The 14,812-nt window shown below is 43.0% G+C and overlaps 1 protein-coding gene across 1 annotated transcript in view; it reads left to right on the top strand.

Annotated features, from left to right (window-relative positions):
• DNM2 (dynamin 2) overlaps positions 1–14,812 on the top strand; it is a 1,995,561-nt gene that overhangs the window by 1,577,693 nt on the left and 403,056 nt on the right. The window contains exon 17 of the mRNA XM_044082335.1: positions 1,681–1,794. Coding sequence (XP_043938270.1) covers positions 1,681–1,794 — 114 coding nt within the window. The remainder of the gene's footprint in view (positions 1–1,680; positions 1,795–14,812) is intronic.

Below are 14,812 nucleotides of genomic sequence, written 5' to 3' on the forward strand. Positions count from 1 at the left end.
GACATTATTTGTTTTCATTTTATCTTATGTTCTTTGTGTAACGTCTGATCTCTTATTAAACTGTCTTTTACCTAAAAGAATGTTTGCATTTATTATCTGATGTACTTGACCTGTGTATATGTTCTTTACTCTAAAATATTTTGTATTAGTACCTGGAGCTTTTCTTCTAGAGTCTCCACTGGACTAACCCAGTTAACAAATGTCAAATAAAATAAATAAAAAAACCCCGCAAGGTTGAAAAACATTATTGGTGCTTTTGGGTGATCATATCCCATTCCAGTTTATTCAGCACCATTTAAACATCACACCTGTAATATCGATTGGTAGTAAGACTTGTGCTTGGCGTGTGCTGTTCGTTGTGCTTGAGATCCACTTTATTTTGAGTGGGATATTTTATAATTGGAGGTGGGACAGCAGAAAAGTGGATTTCACTTATAATTTGAACCACAAATGAAGTTGGTGTATTGTTAACAGCAGTAAAGTGAGGGTGTTCCTTTTTCCACAGTTCTGTGACCATAAAGTCAGTATATTTAAGTCACTTCTACTCATACCCATGCAGAAGGGGTTCAGGATGGCTTATCTCTGCAAAAAGTGGTTGCTTTGCTTTGTGTTTCTCGCTGTTAGTGGTACATGACTGTTTCTTTTTTGGGGAGTGGGCATGTGTTAGCAAAACAATGTTTGTGACTGTATTGCTTTGACAGGAGTCCCTTTTGAGTCCTGAAATGTAGTAAACAAAACTGACATGAGTGATAAGTAGCAGGATTCTGCTGCATTTTCATCACAGGATGTCTTCTATATATACTCAAAACAGTTTGATGTATAGCATACACAAAATTAAAGCAACGTGTAGTTCTGTAGATTGAGAAGAGAACCAGCACACACATTTGCATTTCTACAATGTACATATTCTTTCTTCAGAACCCAAGTCTTCAGTTTGTGTGGGGCCAAGTCATGCCTTACCTTTTTGAGATTAGCAGTTTGCAAACAGCCTTGGCTCTTCTCCAGGCAGTCCTGGTGGATATAAAGGAGCATGTCTCAGTTTTTGACTGTCTTTACTGTATTTTTGGAGCCTTGTCTTCCTGTCTGTCCACTTCCTCAAGGCTTGTGTGTGTATTTTGTAATTGTAGTAGTGGACTAATCCCAGAGAAAACATTTCAACCGAGATAAATTAAAATTTAGTTAACTACATGGGTAGCACAACATAAGTTGGTCTTTGAAAACTTTGATCAAAATTATTGAAACTGCTCCAGTAATTTGGACTTTCACCCTTTAAAAAAATCATATTCTCTTCTTCAGAGAGCCGTTGTTTATACTTTTTAGTGCTTTTTTTGTGGTTTTGTATTACTTTGTCAGTTCCTACCGTTCATGTTTAGCTTGTTTAGAGAATAACAGTAAAATGGTAGATGAATAGGTGGTCCTGTGCATTATACCTGGTAGGTCATTGTTATGTATAGTATTGTCTTTCATAACTCCTCCGTATTTTAGCAGTGTTAATTGCGGTCAAGGGTAATACATCTACCAATGTATTGTGAAAGGTAAAAATGCCCTGAAGTATCACAAATTCTACTAGCTGCATCCTGTTGTATTTAAATATTTGATGATTCATACTTAAAGCAACATTACTAAAATAATTGGTTCTAATGTCTGCTTTTTCTTCTTGATTTGTTTTGCTTCCTGTAGGTTATTCGCAGAGGCTGGCTTACACTTAACAACATCAGCATCCTAAAGGGAGGCTCAAAGGAGTTCTGGTTTGTCCTAACTGCGGAATCCCTCTCTTGGTACAAAGATGAGGAAGTAAGTATTACATGATTAGTGTAGATGTATTCATTGTACTGTGCTAACTAGACTGCTCTTTTGCAATTGGGCTACATTCGCAGTATAAGTTAAAAAAAAAAAAACGAATTATTTCCTTATTGTTAGAGTTTTAGCTGAAACCAGATTCCTTGATTTATTTTTGTATTGTTCTCTCCCCACCCCGAAATGTTTGTCCTTAGTAAAGCATATGTCATTCTTCCAAAACTTGCAGTTTAGAACGCCAGTGCTGAGTAATGATTTGTCAGCTTGGACACTGCATATTCTAACCTTGTACTTCTAGTATTTCAAGCTACTTGCCTGTTTTGGCAGTTTTGTGCATTTCTTCTTTCACATAGGCTGCATAAGTGAAATAATCTTCTCAGAAAATGATTTTTCACTTAACACTCATTTTAGTTCAGTGCCCTAACTCTCGTTTAAGAATGATTTGCAGATGTGTTGCTAATCTTCAGCTATGTCAGGATGCTAACATTTTTATTCATCTCTTAGTCGAATAAGCCTAGCAGGCGTCAGTGCCTTTTTAAAGGGGTGACCTGAAAGTGTGAGTATTGTCTAATCTAATATCTTTCCCAGAGTCATACAGCATGTAAATGGAAACTTAGGGGAGCCAAAACCCATGATCTGATGTCATTTTCATTCATTCCAAAACTGTTGGGTTTGGATCCAATCCTTGGATCTGACTCGGCCGCGTCTTCCAGATCATAGAACACTGAAACTCTCGAGCTCCTCCCTTTTCCCATACTGCCTTAGTTACCTTACAGACCCGAGATCTCATTTGCCTCCATAGCATTTGGACATAGGTTGTGAAACTCTTAAGTGAGCCTTAAGAGTTTTTTGTGAGTTAGCTCTTTTTCTATATAATTCTTATAATTTTTTTATATCACTGAAGTAAAGGAGTATCCGATAATGCCATAGTCGTAGCGGCGGCCACTAAGAAGGAACAGTCAGAGCAAAGTTCCTCTGTCCGTTCCCCATAACAGGGAGTCTAGGGCATTGGACAGGTTTGGGAAGCATATCTGTGCTTCAGCAGCCTTCGCCCTTGGGTTACTGAATTATTTGGCACATTTTACGAGACTCCAGAGCCATTTGATCAAAGAACTTTCCAGATCCCTCTCTGGGGCCATATCCTCTGAGGTAGACAGCACTATTTCCTCTCAGGTGGCTAGCCTTCAGTCTCTTCCAAACTTGTCCATGAGGCTTATCTCCTGCACAGCTGGAGGTACCTCACGGGAAGCAGGTTCAGATGTTTCCATCAGAAGACATGCCTGGATGTGCTTATGTGACTTTGCCGATCCCTTCAAATCTTCTTTCATCAATGCTTCCTTTGATGGAACCTCCTTATTTGGCCCCAAGGTAAAAGATATGTTCTGCAGGTGTGAGTATGAAGGGAAAACCCTGTCTGCTGTGGGTATATAATTTTTGACCCCTTAACGGACCTTTTCTAGGACCATTAAGGTGTATGGAAAATGTGGTTCAAAAATTCCAAGGGTCTCTTCCAAGATCCACATGGAGATAGTTCCCCCAGGGGTAGAGCTGGGAACTCCAGTGGAAGATGCCATCCCTGCAGCAGATCTGTCCGCATAATCGGGGATCTAGAGTTACTTTCTCTGACAGATCCTATCAACAGTCCTGAAAGGAGGCATGTCCTCTGGTGGCAGTCAGAGGTCATCTGTCCATGCACCAGAGAGCCTGACTAAAAATTGCAAAAGATTCATGGATGTGGAGGATAATATCCAGAGGTTATATGATACCATTTTCCCCTGAAGAGGCTAACATATGCATATCAATGTCCTGGAGATGAGAGCTATCCTCCTAGCATTGCAGGCCTTCCAAGATTCTCTCCAAACCTGGACTACTGTGATTCAGATTGACAATATGTCTGTGGTCTGATATATCACCAAACAAGGGGGAACCAGATCTTATCTTTTTTGTTGAGAAGTTGAGAGTACGGCAATGGGTGATCTCATCCATTCGCTTTCTGAGAGCAATCCACATCCCGGGGGACTCCATCTTTATTGCCGACAAGTTAAGCAGATCTAGTCTAATGCCTCACAAGTGGTATGTCAGCATGAAGGTGGTGGAGAGGATTTTCCATTGATGGAGTCAGCCACGCTGCATTTCTTTTCTATTTCCCCTCAACAAGTGCAGCAGGTTCTTTGCCCTGATCCCCGCAGTGGGAGAGTCCCTGTGAGATGCTCTACTTTATGCTTATCCCTCCAGTCTCCTTTATGCATAACCCCCAATACCCCTCATTCCCAAATTTCTCCAGAAAGCATCTCGATTGAAGAGCACAGTTATCCTCATTGCACCTTACTGGCCTTGTCAGATTTGTTTTCCCTTCCTTTGGCCTCATCTTCTATGTCCACCCTGGATTCTGGATCCAACTCCAGACCTACTGTTTCATCTGACAGGCATGACTTATCCAGATATCTCAGGCCTCAAGATGACCATATGATTTCTCCAGTTCCGTTGATTGCTAGACAGCCCAGGCTCTCCTCCCCTGTCCGTCACATTATATTATCATCCCACAAAGCTTCAACTAGAAAGTAAATGGAAAAGATTTTTTGCTTGGGCACATAAAAATAATGTAGATCCTTTTTCAGCACCGATTTCTAAGGTTCTTCACTTTTTAGCTACAATTTTCAGTGAAGGAGCTAGCTCCTCAACTGTCATAGTACAGTTAGCAGCCATTTCTAACTTTCATATTGGAGTAAATGAGTTGAGCTTACCTTCCTCCAAGCTTTGTAAAGCCTTTTTTAAGAGGAATATATATTTACTTGGACCTCCTCTAAATGATTCTGCTACTCCTTGAGATTTAAGTGTTGTTCTCCAGGCCTTAACCCAGCCCCCTTTGAATCTTAGCGAAGTCTAAACTAAAAGTTTTGACCTGGAATACTGTTTTCCTAGTTGCTGTTACTTCGGCCAAGGAGAGTCTCTGAACATCAGGCTTTGTCTTCTAAACCTCCTTATGCGATTTTTCACAAGGATAGGATATCTTTAAGGACCAATCCTTCCTTTCTACCTAAGGTGGTGTCAGAATCCAATATTTATCAGGTTATCAACCTTCCAGTCTTTTTTCCAAATTTCTCAAACAAAGGAGAATGTGTGTTGCACCTGTTTGGATGTTCATAGGCAGTTATGTTTTTACCTTCACAGAACCAAAGAGTTGAGGAAGTCCGAACAATTGTTTCATTTTCTGAATTAATATTACGCAAACCAGTTTCTAAAGTGACCTTACTCAAATGGTTGACTGATTATATTACCTTTTTTATGGAAAAGTGAGTTTGCCTTTACCAAAACCACCAAAAAGCCCATTCTACCAGATCTATAGAAACTTCTTCAGCCTTTTTGTCTAGAACTTCTTTGGATGATATTTGTGCAGCTGCAACTTGGGCTAATCTTCATACATTTATTGCTCATTACAAATTGTATTTGGTCTCTTGGAAAGAGCAGACTTTGGCTCAACTGTGCTCAGGAATATCCTCCCTTAGAGTCCTCCTGAGATTTAGGTAACAGGGGACTCTGTCCCAACAGTTGAGGAATGAATGAAAATGACATCATCAGATAAAAAAAGTTATGTAGTCACCATAACATTCCGTTTGTGCTGTCCATTTTCATTCTTCCTGAACTTCCCTCCCACCAACCTCCTCCTTTACTGTACTCCTGAAAAGATTGAAGGATGTTGGAGGAACTGCTGTTCCTTTGTTTGAACCCCAGATTCCATTATTCCCTTATTCTCCACTACTATGTAGGTCTCTGTGTAGCAAACTAGATCTGTAGTATATATGGTGACTGGGGCATTATGGGTAAAGGGAGGAGCTATAGAGTTTGTGTTTTGTGATCTGGAAGAAGCAGCCAAGTCAGATTCATGGACTGGTTCTGAACTCAACAGTTGAGGAAGAATAAAAATGTTCAACACAGATGGAGCATTCTGGTTAGTAAATAACGTTACGTGGGTGGGAGGATGGCAGAATGGTTAAGGTGTTTACCTTGCAGACGTAAGGTGCAGGGTTTGATTGTCACATGGGGTAATTGGCTAGGCTTAAAATGGCCCACAAGGGCAATTAGCCTAGTACTAATCTATGAACCTATGGATCTATGAACCTATTTCTTGATTCTCATTAGCAACTCATAGACACAATGTCCCATGCTATCTTCCAGATTTTTCTGATGACTGTTTTTGAATCTGTGGTTATTAGATGGTATTTGCTCACTCCCTTCTTTCTTGAGACCTGTTAAGTGTCTTTCAGATAGTCAGTAATGTACTTTTGTTCAGTACATCTGACTAGAAAAGTTAAGCTAGAGGTTTATGAATGTTGCTCACCGTCTGCATAACTCTCCCAACTATTTGTCAACTAAGATGCTGTTTGACTTTAAGGATAAAGATAGCTCACCAAAGTGCACAAGTTCAAAATGAGTTTGTGCTTGAAACATTGAGCATATATGTATTTTTTAAGTTTTTTCACTCTTAACATTGTAATGGGTTTATGAGAAGTCCAGATTACATTTTGGAGTTTAAGTATTTCTAGCAACACCCCCATGAATGTTAGACTCCTGTGGTTTAGTTTTCTGGTATTTCATTTCACTTCTGATATGCGTAAAGAGATCTGCGTTTAGAAATTACTACATCTTATGTAGGGTGAAATAAACTTCATGGTTCATGACAAAGGTACCAGTAAACTGGTCTGTGGGGTTGGGGTATGAGTATTCTAGTTAGTAGTGACAGGCAGCAAGGCAAGCTGTGCAGAAATGGGATTCTTTCCATTGTCATTTTTGCTTGTAGCCAAGACCAGAGTAAATGTGCTTTTGTTAGAAGGGTTCTGAAGAAGTTAGTCTTTTTCACTTTGAAGCTTGTCTGATGTTGTGTTTAGGGCATTCATATATACTGCTGGTGAACTGTATGTTATTAGCAAAGCAAGCTGTTGGAGGGCTTAAACAGAAAGAAATTAGAGGCCTCTGCATTTCCTCCAAGGAGGATTTCCTGAAATCATTCACCCCAGTATATGAGCAGTGGCAAAGTCATAGTTATAGTTTTGTGTGCTTCAGGGGTTGGAGAGTCCTGGTGCAGCCATAATCTTAGTGCCTGAGAAACAACTGCCAGTCACCTTCTTCTTTGCCAGTCTTGTGATTGTAGAACCTGTATACCTGACATTGGAATTGCCAATATCTAGAACATTTCTGGTATTGTCTGATGTCCCTCCATTTCACTGTTACAGTATTCTTAACATGAGGGATCCCCTGGCAAGGGCAGCCCAACTTCCGGCCAGTGTACCAAAGCCTTTAGGTTGTTGATACGCCGTACATCACACATATGCTTCCTGTGCAAGGTGTAGGGCATAAAGATATCATCTGGACATATCCTATGAACCTCTTTCCTACCAGTCCGAACACCATCTTTGATAATCGGACTGATCGTCTGAGTCCTTGCTGGTTACCTATCTATTCAGATAACGCCCTGTTGGGGTTTTTTGATTTATACTTTTAGCATTTGTGTTGTTGTGAGGTTTCATGTAGTCCAGAAAGAGTAAATGCCAGTGTGGGAGACAGATTCCCCATAAAGACTGTCATGAGCAGTGCTTGATGTTCTTCGTGTTTCACTGTTGCAGTCATCACACTTGGGTTATCTGCCTGCAGGTAGCCCTCAGTTGGCCCGAATACCAGAGTCTTGGGATTTCTGAGTCGGATGCTGTCGCTTCTTCCATGACGTCAGGTCGTCAGGGGTAGAAAACAGGCAGCCGACACCATTACATCAGTCTTTCTTGCTGAGAAGAATCCCGAAGCAGAAGCAGTTTGCATGTGCTGGTCAGCTGCTACCTGAAATTTTCGTTTTTCGAGTTTCAAACCTGAAGTCTTCTAAAGCTAAGTACCCCATTGGGGATTCTTTTTTCTTGCTCTAACCGATGTCAGAAAATTGTCTTGTCTGTGGAAAGCAAATACCTCACAGAGATTTTCATTTTTACTGTGTCATCTGTTTAGGCCCAGACCATGACATCACTCGCTGTCGGTTTTGTGCGTTTTAACGCCTGAACCATTCGTCGTTGGGCTATTTTTGTCAATAAATTCTTTTGCTCTCATTCTCTGTATTCTGAAATGCCTTCGAGAAGCCATCTGATTACCGATCTTCCGAAAAAGTGTAATGGTAAAGACAGAGACAGACCGCATAGGTCCAAAACTGCTGATAATGCTTCCGTTAAGCTAGTTGCCAGTCCGCCGGTACTCAGTGAGGCGCCTTTGCAGCCCCTGATGCCTGCTTCTACAGATTCACAGGCCTCTGCTGAGACCCATTCGAAGTCTGGTATGCCGCAAGATGCTTCTTCGACTATGGAACCTGCGGATGTCTCTACCTTGGATGGGTCCAGAGCTGCTGTGCAGGCACCGGCTTCTGAGGGTGTATTCCGACCTACCGATGTTCACATTAAGCCGACAACTTCGTTTTCAGCTAAAACTACTGAGTTTTTCAGGCCCAGAGTATGCACTACGCCTAGAAAACCGATGACCAAAGTGCATGCTCAAGCTCCCATGCCTCAAAAACAAATACTTAGAATGGCTGAAGACCTTATTACCCTAATTAGGGGAAGCCAGCCTTCCCCTAAGAGACAAAGGATTGACTCTGACCCTTCTGATTGCCAGGACATACCCTTATCAACTTTTGAGGATTCAGATGCAGAGGAATCCATTCCCTCTGCCTCCCCTCCAGAGGATTTTTTTTTTGGTGAAACCATGCATACTTTGAGAGCATTTCCGCTGGGAATGCCAGGACTATCCTCAGTCCAAAAAGAGACTCAGAGAATTTTTAGAGTTGCCTCAGCACAGGTCTCTAGCTATACCCCCTGTCCTGGATGTTGTAGATGATGTCTTCATGGAATCCAGTCTTACTCCAGACAATTTACCACCGGCCCCTAGAAACCCTGAGAGGTACTACAGAGTACCTGATTCTCACAAATTACTCTTTAAGAATCCTACTGCAGTTCCAGAGACCATTTCCCAGGGACCTATAGTTATTAAGGCTACTACAGCCAAAAACCCTACTCCTTCAGACTGGGATTCCAGAGCTTTAGACAGATGCGGTAAGACGGTATATACCTCTGCAAACTCTTGCCATCAGGGCATTGAATTGCCAGTTTCACATGTTGAAGTACCAGCAACATATTATGGAACTAATTAAACGCAAAATGGTGTTATTTCCAGATTGTGCAGAAAATAAAGATTTACAAGAGTTAATGCATTCTGCAAACCAAGTTAGTAAGCATACTTTGCAGTGTGGCTTTGATGCCCTAGAAGCACCTTGTAGGGCTGCATTCACTGGGTCTGTACTGACAAGGCATGCTTGGCTGAAGGAACAAACCTTGCCAGACCATGTCAAATCAAAATTACTAGACGCTCCTTTAAATCAGGACCGTTTGTTTGGCACCAAAGCAGAAGAGGTTCTTAAAAAGATGGAAGGAAAAGCTAAATCTATCTCTGGTCCTTTCCACCCCCTTCCAGGCCTTCTCAGTCCAAAAACAGGGGAACCAGACCATCAAGACTTCAGTCTCAGGGTATGCAGAGATCTAAACAATGGAGTGTTCCCACCTCAAAAACAGGGAGTGGTAAGCCATCCCCTTATGGAAAAAGTTCACAATGACTTTACAATTATCCTTCCCAGCCCTGCCCAACTACTTGCGCCCCTAGGAGGAAAACTTGCCCTTCATGCCAAAAACTGGATGTCCATTACTCAGGACTGATGGGTTCTAAACATTGTATCCCAGGGGAACAGATTCTACTTCCATTCACTGCCAACCCCAAGTGGGTTTCCAGACCTTCCTCCAAACCAGTGGGCAGAGGCTCAAATGCAAGTACTTTCCCTGCTCAATATCAGGGCCATTCAGCCTGTTCCACTACAACAAAGGGGACAGTGTGTCTACTCCAGACTGTTCCTGTCCAGAAAAGAGGGCTCTTGGCACCCTATCCTGGATCTATCAATTCTTACTACTTTTCTGGTGGTCCCAAAATTCAAAATGCTTACCTAGCAACAATTCTCCCTATGCTAGTCAAGGATGCCTGGTTAGTCACCCTAGATTTAAAAGAAGCTTATCTGCACATCCCCATAAGGGAGTCTCGCAGGAAATATCTACGCTTCAGGGTAGGCTCTATGCACTATCAGTTCTCTGCACTTCCCTTTGGCTTATCTACTGCACCCAGAGTATTCACAAAGTGCCTGGCTCCAGCCATAGCATACTGCAGGCAGAGAAATATCCAAATTTTCCCATACTTGGGCAATTGCCTGATTTAGACTGACAGTCTGGAATTGCTACTTCAGCACCTGGCATTTGTAAAAAGACTCCTATCTTCATTGGGGTACACCATCAACGAAAAGAAATCATAACTGGTGCCCAGTCAAAAAATTGTATTCCTGGGAGCAAGCTTGAACACAATTTCCCATATGACATTTCTCACTCCAGAAAAACAGGTCTATTTGAACAACTACTTCAAACAAATGGCCATCAAAACCCAGCTACCCTAGGGCTATCTGCAAAGAAATGCATTCTGCTAATTCCATATGCAAGACTGCATATGAGGAAACTTCAGTGGTACTTAAAAAGTCTTTGGTGCCAACATTCTCAGGACCTGGAAATAGTCATTCCTATCATACCTTGTCTAAGGGCAGAGTTCCTTTGGTGGGCAGAAACATGCAACCACAACAAGGGACTGCCTTTTCACTCAACCCTTTTCTGTCCAAATCCTGACTACAGACACATCAGACTATGTATGGGGGGCTCACATGGCAGGCAAATGCATTCAGGGCAAGTGGAGCCCAGGACAAATCCTCCTGCACATCAATCAAAAAGAGATGCTAGCTGTGCAGTATGCTCTGACAGCCTTCAAATGCCTAATCATTCCAGGTCAGCTGCTGATAAAAAACAGACACTACCACAGTTATGTGATATATAAACAAGCAGGGGGGAACCCATTCTTACCCGCTCTGCAGGTTAGCCATGACCCTGTGGAACACAGCCTTGAGCAACCAAGTGCATCTACAAGCTCACTTCCTGCCAGGCAAACATAATTCACTGGCAGACGACTTAAGCAGAAATCTCCTGAGCCCACATGAGTGGAAATTGGAGCCCAACACCTTCAACCTTCTAATCCAGAGGTGGGGGACACTGGAAGTGGACCTCTTTGCCTCCCCCGAGAACCACCAGTTGTGCAAATTTTGCATCAGGAACCCTCACAGCAGGGCCTGGAAGGTGAATAGCCTTATCCTTCAAATGGGAAAACCTCTCAATTTATGCCTTTCCACCTCTGCTCCTCCTTTCAAAGGTACTACTCAAGATCAGACAGGACAGCCCAAGGGCAATTCCTTTTGCCCCAGACTGGCCACACCAGCACTGGTACCCACTCTTACGCAGTCTGACAACAGTGCCACCCTGGCACCTTCATCAGACACCTTCCGTGCTGTCTCAGCAGGAGGGTCAGATTTTGCATCCACAGCTGCAAACCCTAAATCTTGCAGCCTGGCTTATCCTCTGAATACTCCACCGGCAACCCTCAGCAAACAGGTGCTGGATGTCATTCTTGAGGCCAGAAGGCCTAGTACTAGAAAATCCTATGCTGAAAAGTGGAAAAGAGATTGTTCTTGGAATCAGTCTCAAGGAAAGGACACAGCTGTGCCCTCCTTTACCTCAAGTCCTTGATTACCTAGCAGAGCTGCTCCACAGAGGACTATCCTTCTCCTCCATTAAGATTCATGCTTCTGCCATCTCAGCTCATTATAATACTGAGCCACCTCTATTCTCTTACCCTCTCATCAAACAGTTCCTGAGAGAGGCTAACAACTTAAGACCTCCTAGGAGAGCACCCCCCTCCACCTGGGACCTTAACTTTGTACTGGAAAAGCTCACACTTCCCCCTTTTGAACCTGCGGCTTCAACAGAGTTAAAATTCCTTTCTTAGAAAACAGCCTTGCTTTTAGCCATTACCTCAGCTAGAAGATTGTCTGAGTTACAGGCACTAATGGCTGTGGAACCCTTCATTATTTTCCATGATGACAGGGTTTTCCCTCAGGACTAAACCATCTTTTATGCCTAAGGTGGGCTCCAGTGTGGCTCTAAACCAAGCCATCCATTTGCCAACCTTCTTCCCTAATCCTCAGAATAAAGGGGAAAGGATCCTGCACTCCTTGGACGTGCACAGACAGCGCAGGTTCTACCTTGACAAGACTAAACCTTTCAGAAAATCTGACCAACTGCTAGTCAGCTTTGCTACAGGGGCAGAGGGCAAGTCCATTTCAAAGCAAACCATTTCCAAATGGATAGCACACTGCATCCATTTCTGCTACAAGCACCATGGAAAACCTACCCCCACAGGGTATCAGAACACATTCCACTAGGGCTACTTCCACCTCTAAAGCATTTCTTAGGGGAGTCCCTACCAGGGACATTCTGGAAGCTGCAACCTGGAGTTCTGTACACACCTTCACCAAGAATTACCACTTACCTATTTTTCTCAATCCTGAGCTGGATTTGCTAGCCAGCCCTAACTCCTCTTGGCTGCCTCCACCCTTCCTCAGCTTTGGGAATCAACCCAAGTGTGATGACTGCAACAGTGAAACATGAAGAACATAGTACAGTTGTGTACACTTACCATAAATGTAGGTGTTCAAATGTATTCACTGTTCCAGTCCTGGTTTCCCTCCCTCCAGTCCCCTGTTTTTCTTTATCATTTCTACCTATCCTCTATATGGCCATTTTTTATGGTAGTGGTATTTACTTTTTACTGGTGGTGTTCCACACTATATACTAGCTTCCTATTTGGGGGGCTCCTGACATCTGGGGCAAGAAAAACTGATGTAATGGTGTCGGCTGCCTGTTTTATTCCCCTGACGACCTGACGTCATGGAAGAAATGACAGCATCCGACGCTGAATTCCCAAAACTCTGGTATTGGGGCCGACTGTGGGCTACCTGCAGGCAGATAACCCAAGTGTGATGACTGCAACAGTGAACACACTCGAATATCTACATTTATGGTAAGTGTACACAACTGTAGTTTTTGTTTAGCAGATTCTCTTGACCACACATCCTGTACTATTTGTCAGGCTTTTGTTCCAAAGACCTTACGTAATCATCTTTCTTGTCTTACCACTAATCTTGAAAACTAGCATCTAAAACTATTGACAAAAGGGTACTTCCCATCATGAGGGTCAGCCGTCCTTGAAGAAAAAGGCAAAAAAATTCAGGTCTGATTCTTTGGCTGCACCTCCTGCACCAGACATCTCTCTTGAGGCTGGTGAAAGCCCAGAGGATTGTCCAGTTTCTGGGCTGGATTCCTCTGACGCAACTGGTTCAGAGTCCAGCATGGATCTGTTTTTTCTCACATCCTCGGAGGCCTTGCAAACATCCGCTTTAAATACTCAGGGGGAACAGCAGCTGATTTCCACCGAGGGGCTGGAGGGGGGGGTTCTCAGATACTGGTTAGGGAGGAACTCCCACCTATGATTATTGAGTGTAGGCCAGCGTCAGAGTCTTCTAATTTTTGTAAGGCGGATGTCCCTTTAAAAAAGAAGCAGAAGACAAAACATATTTTTTATACTCCCAAGGACGCTGAAAGTGAATGGCAGAATTTTACACAGGGATTGTTCAGTGCTGTTATGACCTTGAAGCCTTCTCAGGGGGTCTCTGCCTGGTTCCTCCTTGGTCTTCTTCCCCCAATCCCTGGCCTATTCTACCCAGATTCCTTCCCCTTTGGAGTACGGTTCTGAGGAAGCGGAGTCTGCTAGTCCTGAGTCTTATTTTGAGGTGATTTCCTTTGGGGATACAAATGCCAGGATAATGGAATTCTTTAAATGGGATTGATCCCAAGTTTCTGAAGTGCAGTGGAGATATGAGCTCCTTCAGATGAAATCTCCTAGACCCTCTGCTGTTCCTCCTGTTTTGGCTGCTTTTTTGGATGCCTTTTCTTCTGCATCTGATGCCCCAAACTCTCAGCCCCCTGCTCCTAAAAAGCAGATTTTGTAAATCACCTGAAGACTGCAAATCCCTTTATAAGTGTCTATCTGCTGACCTTTTGGTGGTTTCTGTGGCATCTGGCAAGCCTTCCAAATGACTGCTTTCTACCAAACTTCTTCCTTCTAATAAAGACAGCAGGACTGTGGAAAGGCTAGGTAAAAATGTTTATACTTCAGCCACCCTACACTTTCAAGCTGTTAATTATCAGACTCATATGACCAAGTATGTTTTGGCTTTTCTTTCTCTGGCTTGCCAGCTTATTTCTGACCTTCCTAATTCTAAGGGAAAGACATTTGCCTTGTCTCTGTTAGGAGCTTCCCCAGGTAGCTTGCCATTCCATTAAGTGTAGTTATGATGCAGCAGATGCTTCTTCTAGAGCTGCTGCTTCTGGATCTGCTTTGAGGAGATATTCCTGGCTTCGGCTTCTTCCTCTGCGTGATGATACTAAGGCCAAGTTGATGGATGCTCCTCTGGACAACAAAATGTTTATTTGGTGCTGCTGCAGCTGATTTGTTCAAATCCCTGCAGGATAAAGGCAAGGAATTACAGGATCTGAAACACATTTTTGTTTCCCCTGTGCCAAAGTTCAAGAGAAACTATCGAAATAAACCAGCTTTTGTTAGAAGGCAGTCTCTTCCTCTTCCCAAAAGCAAGAAGGGGTGGTAGGAGGGTTCCCCCAGCTAAGTCTACACAGACCCCTCCTGCTCAGAAGCCTTCCTTTGCTAATAAACCAGGTGCTGTCTGAATGCTTGATTCTTCCCAGCCACATTTATCTATTGCATCGTCTTTCTCTGTCTCTTCCTGTCTGGTTAAGCTAACTCAGGGTTAATGGGTTTGTTCCATTATTCACTGGTGTATTTCATGGTTGGAAATTTCTTTCCCCCTTCAAGGGCATTCTTCAGCCACCTCAAGACCGGTTGAGCTCTATTCCAGAGGTGCTTCAGGGTCTTTTGATTCAGGGAACTATTAGAGGTTCCAGCTGCTCAAAGAGGGAAGGGGTTTTATTCCAGAATG

This window comes from Protopterus annectens, chromosome 9.part0 (genome assembly GCF_019279795.1).
Source record: "Protopterus annectens isolate FY-2018-M chromosome 9.part0, PAN1.0, whole genome shotgun sequence".
NCBI lineage: Eukaryota > Metazoa > Chordata > Ceratodontiformes > Protopteridae > Protopterus > Protopterus annectens.